Source organism: Geotrypetes seraphini, chromosome 1 (assembly GCF_902459505.1).
Source record: "Geotrypetes seraphini chromosome 1, aGeoSer1.1, whole genome shotgun sequence".
Classification (NCBI taxonomy): domain Eukaryota; kingdom Metazoa; phylum Chordata; class Amphibia; order Gymnophiona; family Dermophiidae; genus Geotrypetes; species Geotrypetes seraphini.
In genome coordinates this window covers 355,758,206-355,773,401 of record NC_047084.1, presented here as the reverse complement: position 1 = coordinate 355,773,401, position 15,196 = coordinate 355,758,206, and the positions used below count along the sequence as shown (strand labels likewise).

Genomic DNA, 15,196 nt, shown 5'->3' with positions numbered 1-15,196 from the left:
CAAACGAACCTGATTGAATTTTTTGATTGGGTGACCAGAGAGCTGGATCGAGGACATATGCTAGATGTAATTTACTTGGATTTCAGCAAAGCCTTTGATACAGTTCCTCATAGGAGACTGTTGAACAAACTTGAAGGGCTGAAGTTAGGACCCAAAGTGGTGAACTGGGTCAGAAACTGGCTGTCGGACAGACGCCAGAGGGTGGTGGTTAATGGAAGTCGCTCGAAGGAAGGAAAGGTGACTAGTGGAGTCCCTCAGGGTTTGGTGCTGGGGCCAATCCTGTTCAATATGTATGTGAGTGACATTGCTGAAGGGTTAGAAGGAAAAGTGTGCCTTTTTGCAGATGATACTAAGATTTGTAACAGAGTAGACACCGAAGAGGGAGTGGCAAATATGAAAAAGGATCTGCAAAAGTTAGAGGAATGGTCTAATGCCTGGCAACTAAAATTCAATGCAAAGAAATGCAGAGTAATGCATTTGGGGATTAATAATAGGAAGGAACCGTATATGCTGGGAGGAGAGAAGCTGATATGCACGGACGGGGAGAGGGACATTGGGTGATAGTGTCCGAAGATCTAAAGGCGAAAAAACAGTGTGACAAGGCAGTGGCTGCTGCCAGAAGGATGCTGGGCTGTATAAAGAGAGGCGTGGTCAGTAGAAGGAAGAAGGTGTTGATGCCCCTGTACAGGTCATTGGTGAGGCCCCACTTGGAGTATTGTGTTCAGTTTTGGAGACCGTATCTGGCGAAAGACGTAAGAAGACTTGAGGCGGTCCAGAGGAGGGCAACGAAAATGATAGGAGGCTTGCGCCAGAAGACGTATGAGGAGAGACTGGAAGCCCTGAATATGTATACCCTAGAGGAAAGGAGAGACAGGGGAGATATGATTCAGACGTTCAAATACTTGAAGGGTATTAACATAGAACAAAATCTTTTCCAGAGAAAGGAAAATGGTAAAACCAGAGGACATAATTTGAGGTTGAGGGGTGGTAGATTCAGGGGCAATGTTAGGAAATTCTACTTTACAGAGAGGGTAGTGGATGCCTGGAATGCGCTCCCGAGAGAGGTGGTGGAGAGTAAAACTGTGACTGAGTTCAAAGAAGTGTGGGATGAACACAGAAGATTTAGAATCAGAAAATAATATTAAATATTGAACTAGGCCAGTTACTGGGCAGACTTACATGGTCTGTGTCTATGTATGGCCGTTTGGTGGAGGATGGGCAGAGGAGGGCTTCAATGGCTGGGAGGGTGTAGATGGGCTGGAGTAAGTCTTAACAGAGATTTTGACAGTTGGAACCCAAGCACAGTACCGGGTAAAGCTTTGGATTCTTGCCCAGAAATAGCTAAGAAGAAAAAATTTAATAAAATAAAATAAAATAAAAAATTTAAATTGAATCAGGTTGGGCAGACTGGATGGACCATTCGGGTCTTTATCTGCTGTCATCTACTATGTTACTATGCTAGACTTGAGTTTCCAGATCACCCAGATGCCTCAATTCCGATCTCAATGTTCTGTGTAGTTTCAAGTTTATTTAAGCTTGATATACCGCTTTAATTACCAAAGCGGTGTACATTGTACAAAATTTATAATAAAAGAAAAATTTTAAAATATAAGTAACATTGGGAAAAGACAACATAAAATACAACAAATAACTGGTAATACATGCTACAAAAGGGAAATGAATGGGATACATTTCATAAAAATAAAAGGAGGGGGGATGGGAAAAACGAAAGGGAGAGGGGAATTATCTGAAATGTGCTCGTTGTCTGAGTCTCATATGCATTTAGTCCTAGCTGTAAATCTCATAAATATCTTTCAAAAGAAAAGTTTTGAGACTGGATTTGAACTTTTGAGGGTTATTCGCCTGTCTCAAGCCCAAAGGAAGGGCATTCCACACAGTAGATGCAACCACTGAATAGTCTTGTGTGTGGTATCACAAAATAATTGCCGAACCGAGGGGACTGCTAGAAGATGCTGCTGTGATGAACGAAGAGAACGCGAAGGTGTGTAAAATGAGTTTTCAGATCTATGGAGCAGAACAAGCAGAACCATATATGATTTTCCCAGTCCGCTATGCATTCACTTCCCTACTGTATCTACCTCCATATATGGTTCATAGATCTATATTTCATCAGTCTACATCTCCTCTGCCTTCTATCGCTCCTATTTATCTTTCTGTCCACAAACACCCATGCACTGTGAGATTGAATAAGCAGATGCAATTTAAGCCTGGACGTCTGATACTCATGCATGTCTGGTGTTTGGATTTGAATATAAGCAGAGAGAACAATGCGGCTTGCAATATAAAATGATGACAGAAAGAAGCAGCTTTTCTTCCATGTTTCTTAATTTATTAATTTGAATACGGTCCTGTAGGATATCAGATGAATTTACGCATCCAAGCCAACCTCTACTTCATGTCGTTTGCAAATTGTGGATTGAAGCACGACAGTTTTTCAGGGCATCTACCTGTCCAAGTAGAATAATCTGAGTCCAAACTTCCTGTGTGGCGAGGGATTACTCCTGGCTGGGATTGTGCATTCATAATTGCTGCTATGGAAACTAATGAATTTTGACATTCTCATTCATGTTCTCCTGCTATTTGCCCAATGTTTGCCCAACTTCTCATTATGTATGTACCTGCTTTTCTTCTGTGCTTATGAAGGGTTTGTATTGATCCTGTGATTCTATAGTGCTATGTTGCAGGGGGTAATCTAGGATCTTCGAGATACGAATAGCACATGAAGAATTAACAGAGCTGCTGTTCTTTTCTAATAATGTATTTCACAATAACTTTTTAAAAAATGGTTTAAATAATCTAATCTGGTATTTCTGAGTCACGCTATGCCTAAACAGGTTCTAGGTGATTTCCAATAAAATAATCTTTAAAATAGAAAGCTTTGTCGGGGGAGGGGAAATGCCCTAGTGGTTTAGGAACCAGAAATCAAAAGGCTCTGCCTGGAGGAAGATCACACACACTTTAAGCCTGATTGTGAAAGAACTTTCAGAAAGCTAATTTATTCTAGCAAATTGCTATTTAGCCATGTTGATGGCTGGGCAAATTACCTTCCCTAGTCCTAATTCACTCAGGGCCTGTTTTACAAAGCTGCGCTAGCAGCTGCTGTGTGGTAACGGCCCCAAAGCTCATAGAGATTTAAAGGGCTTCGGGGCTGTTGCCGTGCGGTTTTGTAAAACAGGCCCTCAGTCTTTTTCACCATTGACACTGAATTGTAAAATCCTCTTAGAAATCAATTTCCAAAGCAAGTTATACATTTATCAGTGGCCAGGAAACATATACCTTTCCTGTCTTTACATTTTCAACTACTATATAGATATTATCCATAGTATGGTGCTTGTGCCTATATGCAGTATATACATACACAACTTATAGTATTCTATGCCACATATGTTGATAAGTGCTCTGTTCATGCCTTGCCCAGAATATGCCCATGTAAATTCCCACTTTCTACTTATGTACTACAAGGGATATGTAACCTACAATACTCAAAAATTGAGGATTGGAAGGAATGTAGACCAAAAAAAATAAATAAATAAAAGAGCTACAATGAGCCTAAAGGATATGTTCATAGTTATAGAATTCACTGAAAACTTAACAAGCCAACTCCACTGGTAAACTTCCTCACGGCACTGCTTAAAGCAAAAAAAAAAAAAAAAATCGTTTTAACACGGAGGAAAAAGCCTCAGATAAAAAGAGAGCCAACTGATCAGCTCAAGTTCACAAACATCACTGGTTTAAAACACCTCCGGAATGCTGTTAGAGGAGAGGGGGGCAATGCAACCATATGAGCACCTCTCAAATTAACATCCCCCTACATGGACCAATTCTTCAGGGCAACAGGTGCTACAATAGACTATCACTTGTAATGTATTTTTATAACAGTTTAATCAAACAGTGATTGATACAAATACTCAAGGCAGTGTCGTTGCTTCCCTCGGATCAATCTCCAGCATTCTGAACAGGGTGCTGCTGCGTTAAATCCGCCCTCACCATTTATTCTAATAATACTAAGTGCAATGTTCTGGAACGCCCCTGATCTGCCTATACCCCTCCATGGGAGCACCCCTTTTGCAGCTGCACGCAGATACACTTAGGTGCGATCCTATAAAAGTGTATTCCTGCACTGATCTGCCGTTTCAGCCCCATTTTGATGCCTTGCATCCATTGGAACGCATTCCGCACTGAAATTTGCACTGATTAAGGGCAGTTCTATTACTGGACACCTGCATTTTCATGCCCCCTCTGTATAAGAATACTCAGAATACTAGCACTTAACAAGGTACCAAGCACTATTTTGTAAGGGTATGCTTAGCGCAAAGATGGAAGGGGAGCCTTCACATGAGCAGAGCATAGGAGGGACTTGGGCAGGGCTGTCGCTTTTAGGCTTGCATCTTACAAAAGGCAGTAAGTTATGCACACCCTTGCCACATTCACATGACCGTAGTAATGCCAGGTCTATGGCTGGTGTAACTACAGGTGCATAAATATTAGGTACTCATCAGTGACGTAGTAAGGGGGAGCAGGGGGCAGACCACCATCTTCGCAGGGGGATTGCCATGCCTCGCCTCCTCTCCATCCCCCACGTACATCTGTTTTACTACTTGGGATTTAGCTAGGTACTTGGGACCTGAGTTTGCCACTGCTGGGAACAGGATACTGGGCTTGATGGACCTTCGGCCTGTCCCAGTATGGCAATTCTTATGGTCTTAAATGTTCGCCAGTGTGAGCAGCATCTTCCACTTGCTGCTCGCGCCGGTGTCAACTCCCTTCTGACATCACTTCCTGGCTGTGGGACCAGGATATGATGTCATAAGGGAACCAAAGGTGGGCACCAGCAGCTGGTGGAAGGTGCTGCTTGTGCCAGCGAACACTTCAAGAGGTGCATGAGAGGGCAGGGCACTCAAGCGGCAGGGAAAAGTGGGGGTGCACCCAAGCAGCAGTGGGGGTGCATAGTGCGGTGATGTTAGGTGCCACCGCCTGGAACACTAACCTCCCTTGCTATGCCACTGATTTCAGTTGTGGGTTTTGCTAATATCATATAATAAATTTGTGCACCCAAATGCCATTATACAATAGACTTTCACTGCATGATATCAGGCACCTGAAAGGGGGTACCCAGGTGTATAAATGTCCCTGTAATGATGGGATGTGGGGAGGAGCATTTAGCTAAAAGGGGAGCAGTGATTAAAGCTGAGGTTGTGGGTTCAAACCCATGCTGCTCCTTGTGACCCAGGGCAAGTCATTTAATCCCCCCATTCTCCCAGGTACATTAGATAGATTGTGAGCCCAACAGGACAAACAGGGAAAGATACTTGAGTATCTCAACAAATTCATGTAAACCATTCTGAGCTCCCTTGGGAGAACAGTATAGAAAGTTGAATAAGTAAATAGTGTGAAAAGCTTCAGACCCTGATAACCAGAACTGGTATTGTGACATCATAATGCCTCATTCCACCAATGCCTGAGAGCCAACTTCATCAGTGATGTCACAACAGCTTGATTGTCCTGTACTTGGCTCACTTTTACTACATTTTGATTTCTAGAGTGACAATGGTTAAAGCTAGAGCCTCAGCACCCTGAGGTTATGGGTTTAAACCCACACTGCTCCTTGTGACCAAGTCAGTCAATCCCCACCATTGCCCCAGGTACATTTGACAGACTGGGAACCCACCAGAACAGACAGGGAAAAATGCTTGAGTACCTGAATAAAGTCATGTAAACCATTCTGACCTCCCCTTAGAGAATGGTATAGGAAATTGAATAAATAAATACTAGTATTCTATACTAGACACCTTTATTCCATTATATAATAGGTGCCACATAGATGCACTCTTATAAAACTTCCCTCCAAATGTGTCCCTGAGGCAATGGGATGTACAATGACTTGCCCAGCATCACAATGAACAATGGGCTAGTGGCATTTGAACCCTGGTTTACAATCTATTGCTCTAATCACTGCGCAAAACAGGAACAGCAAAATTATCCACACAGTGCATACATACATCAAAAGGAGAGAGTGGGAAATGATAGGAAACCCAGACATCATCTCTAGTGTATGGCTTTGTACCAGGAAGTAAACTGGACAGCTTAGATGGGTGTTATGGCCTTTCTCTACCATAATTTCTATAGGAAGTGGTCTTAGATATGAAATGCAGACTAAAAGCACAGACAGGCAAAGTGAGATGTACACCTGTTTTCCACCTTTTGAGCTGACGCCCTCCCTTAACACACACTCATCATTCTCAGAGCACACTAACTCCCACAAATGCAGGGCTAAGTGTTCCAGCCAAAATACAAAATACATTAATTTCTTATTCCTGGATGTCAAATGCCACAAGAGTATTGCACGAACATATGCCATGCAACATTAGACAAGGAAAGAAGAGAAAGCCGTGATTATCCATGCATTTTCTGGTGCTTTTCATCTTTTATCCTAGGAAAAAGTTGGGTCAGAAAAATGGTTGATTTGGCCCTTTCTCTGACAGTAGCCCCAGAGTTACAAGTAACAGCCAAAAAAAACTAAACCAGAGATTATCTATGTGCTCCCAATAGATGTTGATGTATGAAACAATTTGGCCCCCACCCAATTGCTGAATAACTCTTTGCATTCTTGTCTTGTCTTACAGGAACACATTCAAACTCTTCTTGAACCCTTTAGATGCCATTTGTTGCGACTAAATCCCATAGCAGCAGATTACACGGGGTAGTTACCCATTGCCTAAAAATATACAGGGTGTCCCAAAAGTCACTACACACTTTTAATAAATTCTTAAAAATTGCACAAGAAACTGAGTTTATTCATATTCTTAGCATCAACAAAATAGTCGTTGCAGTTTTATTTGCTAGGCTTGTCATCACGTTCCAACGCCTCGAAGACTGGTTGTATACCTCCAAATGAGCGCCTCCATTTTCAATAACTTTCAGCCACCTTCAGACGCAAGCAGCAATTTTGAAACACTACTCTAATGTCAATTGGCGAGCCATGGTTAAGGAATGATACTGTGTTTTCTCACACTTGTCTTGAAAATTGTACATTTCCATTTCATTGGTTGGCCCCTTGATGCTGCAGTTTCCTGACAAAGTAAAAGGCCACCCGCTCAGGATTTGTTCTTTTCTGCCCATACTAGACATCCTGTCATCTACCTTATAGAAAATAAGCTCACCTTTATTTGATCAAGGTAATTTTCGATAGGGTATTGGACCATGCTCTGCCTTCTCCTCTTCTTCTTCACCCATCCCACCAGAATTAGACTCCATTTGTTCTTTCATGGAAACAATTATGTCCCTGGATAGATAGAAAAATTGAGCCCCTGTTGTATCACTATACATGGAAATGGTCAACAAAATAAAAGTACAGTATTATGAGTTTCTGAATAAGGTTAAAGCCATAGGAGAACTAGACATGTGCTTAAACCACATATAGAAACACAAAAAAATGATGGCAGATAAAGATCATATTCTATTGGAATTAATTAGGAGATTCAAAAAAATCAACACATCTTATATCTACCCCACAGAACTCATATCAGCAAAAAGAAAAAAAACCCACCAGGGTTTTAACACTTCACTTCTTAAAAATGAGTCAGGTACTCCACTTGTTCTTATATAAACCTCATGATTCTTTATGCTCTATACCAGAACGGTTCCAAACAAAACAGTATTCAAAAACTTCTCAGTATCCCATGGACTGGGTGGGGTTTTAATACATACTCACTCAGATTTCTTTTAAAACCTACAACTAACCAAGGAGAAGAACATCAGAAATTCAACATGGGAACGGGATCATGGGGCCTCTTATACAGCTATTTCAGAACCCACTTCACCAATCCCAATTCTACAATCATATGTTCGTCCCCCCAACCTCCCTGTTTCTAAATTTTGTTCACTATACTGTACAACTTTTTCAAACTTCGACAGGCCAGTGGCAGGGAGCAGGAAGATTTTTTTATTTTTGTTTCTCTGAGCGTGACGCCAACAAACGTGTGTACTGAGGAATCCCCTGATGAAGGTTTAACAACCGAAACGCCTAAGGAGACAGTATACTAGCTGTGACCTGGCGTTGGGAGTGAAAATACAGACAGCGCGGGAATCCTGTGGAATAGATAAGCGCAGTTCCACTCGTTGTTAGTGCATTATGCTTTATGGATCATTTCATATTTAACTGATACAGTTTTCGTCTCCACCACCTCCACAAGAAGGTCATTCCACAAATTCACTAACCTTCCCAAAAAGAAGTATTTCCTTAGGTTACTCCTGAATCTATCTGTTTCATCTTATGCCCCTCATTACAGAGCTTCCTTTCCATTAAAAAAGACTCACTTCCTGTGTATTTATGCTATATGAGGGGCCCAGCTAAGAAGAGAATGATGTGGAACCATGAAACTTACAAGTTCACACTTTTCTTAACACTTTTTGTTTCAATGATATGAAATGAAACAAAAAGTGTGGAATAACTTGTAAGTTTTATGGCTCCACATCATTCTCTTCTTGGTTGGGCTAAGAACTTTTTCAGCAGCCCCTCATATGTGTATCTAAACATCTCTATCATATCTCCCCTCCCCTGACTTTCTTCCAAAATATACATATTGAGATCTTTAAGTCTGTCCCCATACACTTTCAGATAAAAACCACTGACCATTTTAGTAGTTTTCTTCTGGACTCCATCATATTTATGTCTTTTTGAAGGTATGGAACAGTACGCTAACCTCCACCCCCCCCCTTGTTTTTAACGAAGCCAAAGGAATTCTATGAGCGTCTGAACTTTTACCGCCATAGCCTGCAATAAAAAACTCTAACATGGCTTCATAAAAAGGGTGGGTATGTGTGTACTTTACTCTAGAACAGGGGTATCAAACCCATGGCACATGGGCCGCATGCAGTCCAACACCGATTTTTGTGCAGCCCAGCTTCTCCCTCCCTCACTTCTGTGCCTCCCTCCAGCAGGTATTTTTCTAGCTGGCTCCCTTGTTGCAGTTGTCCGCGGGCGGCGGCGGCGGCTCCTCGTGCGTAATCTGCGGCTGTGTCAGAAGCATTCCCTCTGATATCAGAGAGAAGGCTTCCAAATCAGCTGTGAATTGCGCACGAGCTGATGCCACCCGCAAACGACTGTAGCAAGGGAGCCGGCCAGAAAATAAATACTCGCTGGGAGGCACAGAAGGAAGGGAACACTTCCAGCATAGGTGTGGATCACCGATGGCCATAAAATAAATACTTCCAGCACAGCCACGGATTGCGTGAGGAGCCAGCCACCACCACCTGAAGCTTTCATCAGAAAAAAAATTGCAGCATGAGATCCAGCCAGAAGGAAGGGAGGGAGAAGGTCGTGTTGGGACTCAAGAGGGAGGGAGCACAAACTTTGGACAAATGATGAAGGAAGGAGGGAGGGCGCATGAGCCATAGGACTGAAGAATGGAGGGAGTGAGGGGGAGGGAACAGTAAGGGAGAATTGGGTGTTTGAGAGAAGGAAAGAGATGGTGCACATGGAGAGATGAAGAAAGAGAACTGTTGGGCAGAGAGAGGAGAGAGGGGGAGAGAGAATTATTGGACATGGTGGTGGGAGAGGAGTGAGGTAGAGATGCTTGGGCGTGGAGAGGAGGGGGACAACATGCTGGGCCAAGGAAGCCTCCTGGACTGTTGGTTTTTTGTTTGTTTGTTTTTTAAAGTACAGAGGGGGAGGGTATTAAAAGAAGTGCTAGATTGGGCATGGGGGAGAGCTTATGGGGCCAGAAACAGAGGACAGAGAGAGAGATGGTCTGAAGGGAGAGAAGTTGGACCTGGGGTGGTGTGGAGGAAGATACTTGAAGGGAGAACTGTTGGGAAGAGAAAAGGAGAAATGGTAGACCTGGGGGAGGGAGGAAGGCAGGCAGGGGGAGAGATGGGGTGGGGGCAGTTGGGAAGAGAAAGGGAGAGAAGTTGGATCTGGGGATGGAAGGAAGGTAGGGAGAATTTTTAGCCCTGTGGATGGAAGGCAGAGAGATGCAGCATCTCTCTTTTTTTCCTCCATTTCATTGTTCAGCATCAAGGGGGGAGGGAAAAAGAAAAACAGAAAAGAGAGGGAGCAAAATGTTGGACCATGGGGATAGAGGAGGAGAGATGGACCCATGAAAGGGCAGGAGGGAAGAGAGCTGGGATACGAAAGGGGATGGAAAGAAAAGGACAGGGAGTTATAGCCTGACCAGTGGAGAGAGGGAGGGGGATTCTGAAAGTGATGAGCCATGTGAATAAGGTCAAAAGGGAGATGACAAGATGAGTGAGAAAGCAGTGAGCAGTGGTAGAAATGGGGAAGGGGTAAAACGCGGACCTCATGGACCTGACGGACCTCATGGATCTAAAACCACACGTCCTTAAAAATCTGAGGTCCGTGCCACTTATAGTTAGTTTCTGGCTCTGACAGACCTTGATGACAATTTACCGCTGATGGATCCGTCTCAGCATAGGGAGGGAAAAGTATTAGGATCCGTCAGCGCTAAAATGTCATCGAGGTCTGTCAGAGTCGCAGACCTCAGATTTTTAAATTTACTGGGGCTGCAGGAAACCGGTTTAAAGGATTCGTTTTAGAGCCGCTCCAGCACTAGTCTCTGGCTCTGACAGACCTCAATGACATTTTAGTGCTGACGGAACCTAATACTTTTCCCTCCCTATGCTGAGACGGATCCATCAGCGCTAAATTGTCATTGAGGTCTGTCAGAGCCAGAAACTAACTATAAGTGGCACGGACCTCAGATTTTTAAGGACGTGTGGTTTTAGATCCGTCAGGACCGCATTTTACCCCTTCCTGTAGAAATGTGATAATAGGGAGTAGATAGCAGTAAATAGGAGGCTGGGAAAGAAGTGAGATGGGAAATGAGAGAGCTAGGGACTGAAAGCAGATGGAATATTGAGTGGTAGATGAACATTTAAAAAGAAGGGTGAGAAAGAAGGCAAAATTTGAGTGGACAGAGGCAAAAAAGAAAAGAAAAAGTTAAGAAAGCTGAAAGGGAAAAAATCAATACGTTGGAGACAAGCATAAGGAGGAAATGGAACAAAAGAGGAGAAAAAAAATGAACAGCAGACACTGAAGAGACAAAAAGCAGAAAGAGAAATTGGGACCAAGATGATGGAAAAACAAAATATCCAGACAAGGAAGAAAAAATTGTTTTTTTTTAAATTTATTAACTGGAATATGTTAGCTTTGGGATATGTGCATCACAATTATTTTTGTAATCATATACGGCTGATTTGGGAGAGGGACTGGAGCCCAAAATTAGTGGATGGGCATCATAGTTTCTCCCTGCCTGAGTGAGATTTATAAATACTTGAGCTAGTGGGATTCCCAAGCCCTGACACCTGAAGACATCTTCCTCCAGTCTGGCAACTCAGAATCTCCAAGCTTTGCAGCCAATGGCAATATCCTCAAGCTGCCCCTGCTTTCATGCATGCATGAAAGCCAAGGGAAGGGGAGGGGGAGGGAAGGCAGCCACTCTGCAATATTGCTGCCAGCTACAGAACTTGGGAAGTTGCAGGGGCTGTCAGTTGGTGAGGCTTGGGGATCCCTACTTGCTACAGCAGGGGAGATGTTCATTTTGAGGGAGCCTAAGCTCAAAGTGGGAGGCCCAAAAAAGCAGTAATATTTACCCTGACAGAACGATCCTCCACATGCGCCGCTGACAGCTGATGCAGCATCCCCGCTCTGATGAAGCTCACCTCTGAAGAGGCTCACCGTAGCTGTAATAGAAGTGAATAGGAAAACCAGGAGCGGGCATCCCTGCTCATCAGAGTGGGGATGCGGAAGCCAGTGGCTCCTCCCACTGTCAGCGGTGCACGTGGAGGATCACTCAGTCAGGGTCAGCATTACTGCTTTTTTGGTTTCCTCTCCACAGTGTCCCTTTAATGAAGGTTTATTATTGGATACGTACATCTTCTATATTAGTGACTGCAAATTTGGGACCTGCTCAACCTTTTTTTTTTTTTTTTTGCTCATCAGTATTTGTGCGGCCCCAGAAAATTTTTTTTCGGCCAATGTGGCCCAGGAAAGCCAAAAGGTTGAACACCCCTTTAAAAAGCAACCAGCATTCATACCCCCTCCCCCAATTTCTTCAGATCCCTTGAGTGCTCCTGCTCACTATATCTGCCTTTGCACTTAGGATTGAGTTTCCTAAATTCCACATACTTGGTTGACTTAACCTACAGGTGTTCTTACATTTATGGGGGTTTAAAAATGTATTTATATTGGGAGGGGGGGGCAACATGCATCTTTCCTTGAGACCTATCAAACAGTTATTGAAGCTTTTAATTTCTTTCACTTGGAAGAATTCTGTAACCCCCTCCCCCCAACACCATACCAAAACATACTTGTTGGTTCTGATGTGCTGTCCTTTAGTTACATAACTCATCTCTAGCTCCTAAAGTCTGCATAGGAATAAATGCATTCATTTTCTCTCATGCATTAAAAAGTCCCTAGGATTTAATTACTTGTCTTTCTGTATTATGCTATTATTTCCCTGCCTTGTCTTTGTCTGAATTGCTCTGCTAGTTGCCTTGAATGGTAGCTAGTGTATGTTCTCTCTGACTGCAGCTGTGATATGGTATTTTAAGGGAATTATTTCCCGATGGTTGGCTGTGAAAAGTAAATGATGAATGGCATATTCAAAGTCTGTATCTTCATCTTACAAAGCATCTATTAGGGATATATCACTGTATCTGCATCAGGCTGTGGGTGTGCATTATATATCCGTTTAACTCACTGTGCAGAATCAGTGCCTTTAACAAGCCATTTCTCTCACTATAGTACAGCCAGAAAGCAAGACCTTGGATGGTCTTGGTGAAAGCACATTACCCCAGCTTGTGGCACCTAGGGGGGCAGTTCTTAGTCTATTATTGCTAATTTCTATAGCACTACTAGACACGTGCAGCACACATTAGGTGCTTTCTCTGTCCCTAGTGGGTTCAAAATCTGCATTTTTGTCCCAGGGGCAACGGCCGATTAGTTGACTTATTCAGGGTGAGATTTGACCGCTCCACTAGATACAGCATTGATTTTGCATTGCACTATCAGGGCAGTAGCAGGCTGAAGATTTTTTTTTTTAAAAAAAAAACATCGCCCATTGCACTTTAAAAAATTTCGTTCCAAGGAAGAGAGCAGCTCCACAAACGCTAAGTCTGCTTAGATTCCCGGGCACCATTGCCCATCCACTCAAGTTTGGACCCGCTCGGGGGAGATGGAGTGCGGGGCATCCTTTCCTGACCATTCCTCCCCTACCCTCCTCCTCCACCTTTCCGGGAGGACCACGAGAGGGGGCGAGGGATTTTCGCGCGAGCCTTTCGCCGTTCGGTTCCAGCGATTGGCTGCAGGCCGCACAGATCAGCCCCGCGCGCAGACACAAAACCCGGGACAGGCTGCGCCCCTGGCACTTGACGCCTCGCCGGGCCGGGAGGAGGCCGCGTGGGGTGAGAGGGAGGCGAGCGCCTGCGCCGTGGTCGCCGAAGGAAGCCACAGCTGGACGCTCTCTTCAGCTAGCCTTTTATTATAGTCCCAGATCGGGGGCTAACGCAGTAGTCAGTGGATTTTTTTTTTTAACGACGCAAAACGTTATTTACATGCGTGTGCACTTGCTTCTTCGGGGAGGAAACGCGCAGGCGCCTCCAAACTTTTGAACGATTAGTGGAAAGCTACACTTTAGTCGCGTTATTTGTTTCTGCTCAGCTCTGGCATTTTTAATTTTTTTTAAAAAAAATCTATTTTTGTCATTTTAAAGAGGGTTTTACTTCTTTTTCTGGGCTGCCCGGCCAGGATGGCTGCGTGCCCCCGCTGGCTGCTTCTCTGCCTGGGCTGGGGCTGCCTGCTTCTGTGCCCCGGCCGCGGGGAGGCGCTGCGGAGACGGAGGGGCGGAGGCGGCGGCGGCTCGGAGCCGCGGCTGCCTCGCGGGGACACGGTCTCCGAGCACATGCTGCGGCTCTACGAGAACTACAGCGGGGCGAGGGAGGAGCCGTCCCCGCAGCCACCCCGCCGCGGCAACACCGTGCGCAGCTTCCGAGCCCTGCACCCAGGTAAGCAGGAGAGAGGGCACCACCCAGCGCACCCCAAGTGCCATCCTAGGTTTGATGGGTGCTCGACTCCCTTCACTCTGCCTTTAAAGATATCATTTCCAGCGAACAGAGCACCCGTGATCATTTTGAAGTGGTGGCACTCAGCCCTGTCCTGGGGGACCACCAGGCCAGTCGGGTTTTCAGGATAGCCCTAATGAATATGCATGAGAGAGAGCTGCATATAATGGAGGTGCCAGGCATGCAAATCTGCTCCATGCATATTCATTAGGGCTATCCTGAAAACCCGACTGGCCTGGTAGTCCTCCAGGACAGGGTTGGGAACCACTGCTCTAGACTTCAGATAGGTTTCTTGAGGGCTCTGCTCTTTTTGCTGGTCCCCAAGAGGCCAGTTTTAAGGTTACCATATGGATCCAGAAAAAGGAGTTCGGATTTGGACATCCTGGTTTTACTTCCATTGCTTTTAGTGGAAGTAAAACCCAGATGTCTTAATTTCTGAATTTCTGGAGCCATGTGGTAACCCTAGTTTGTTTTTTGTTGTTGTTGGTTTTTTTTGGAGAGAACCCCTAGCACAGGGCTGCCCAAGTCGGTCCTCGAGATCTAATGGCAGGCCAGGTTTTCAGGATATCCACAATGAACATGCCTGAGAGAGATTTGCATACCAAGAAGGCAGTGCAGGCAAATCTCTCTGAGGCATATTCATTGTGGATATCCTGAAAACCTGGCCTGCCATAAGATCTCGAGGACTGGACTTGGGCAGCCCTGCTCTAGCAGCTCCACCCTACCCACATCTGAAGCTGGTGTGGTGTTTTGAACGTTTCCCCCCTCCTCAGTTCCAAGACTGCAGGTTGCAATCAAAAGTCAGCTTTGACTGGTAGATGTGGGAAAAAAACCAGTTAACATTAGGAGTTGCCAGTTCTATCGCTCAGGCTGTTGATCTTTTTGGGTCTTTGCTGTTGGGACGTGTTGTTGCAGGTGGAAGATAAAACTTATTGTTCACAGCTCCGCACAGTCGTCAGATTTACACCCTTTGGGCTAAGTGTCAAAACTCCCAGCTGGTGAATCTTATTGATCCCTCACTATTAAGCCTGCATGATACATTCAGCTTAAAGCTAGCTTGATTCATGTAATTGTGCAGGTAAAAGATGAGACACTC

The 15,196-nt window shown here is 44.5% G+C and overlaps 1 protein-coding gene across 1 annotated transcript in view; it reads left to right on the top strand.

Moving 5' to 3' along the window:
• Nucleotides 1-13,390: 13,390 nt before the first annotated feature.
• BMP3 (bone morphogenetic protein 3) overlaps nucleotides 13,391-15,196 on the top strand; it is a 118,691-nt gene continuing 116,885 nt past the window's right edge. The window contains exon 1 of the mRNA XM_033914565.1: nucleotides 13,391-14,043. Within this exon, the coding sequence (XP_033770456.1) occupies nucleotides 13,788-14,043 (256 nt within the window). The 5' untranslated portion in view covers nucleotides 13,391-13,787. The remainder of the gene's footprint in view (nucleotides 14,044-15,196) is intronic.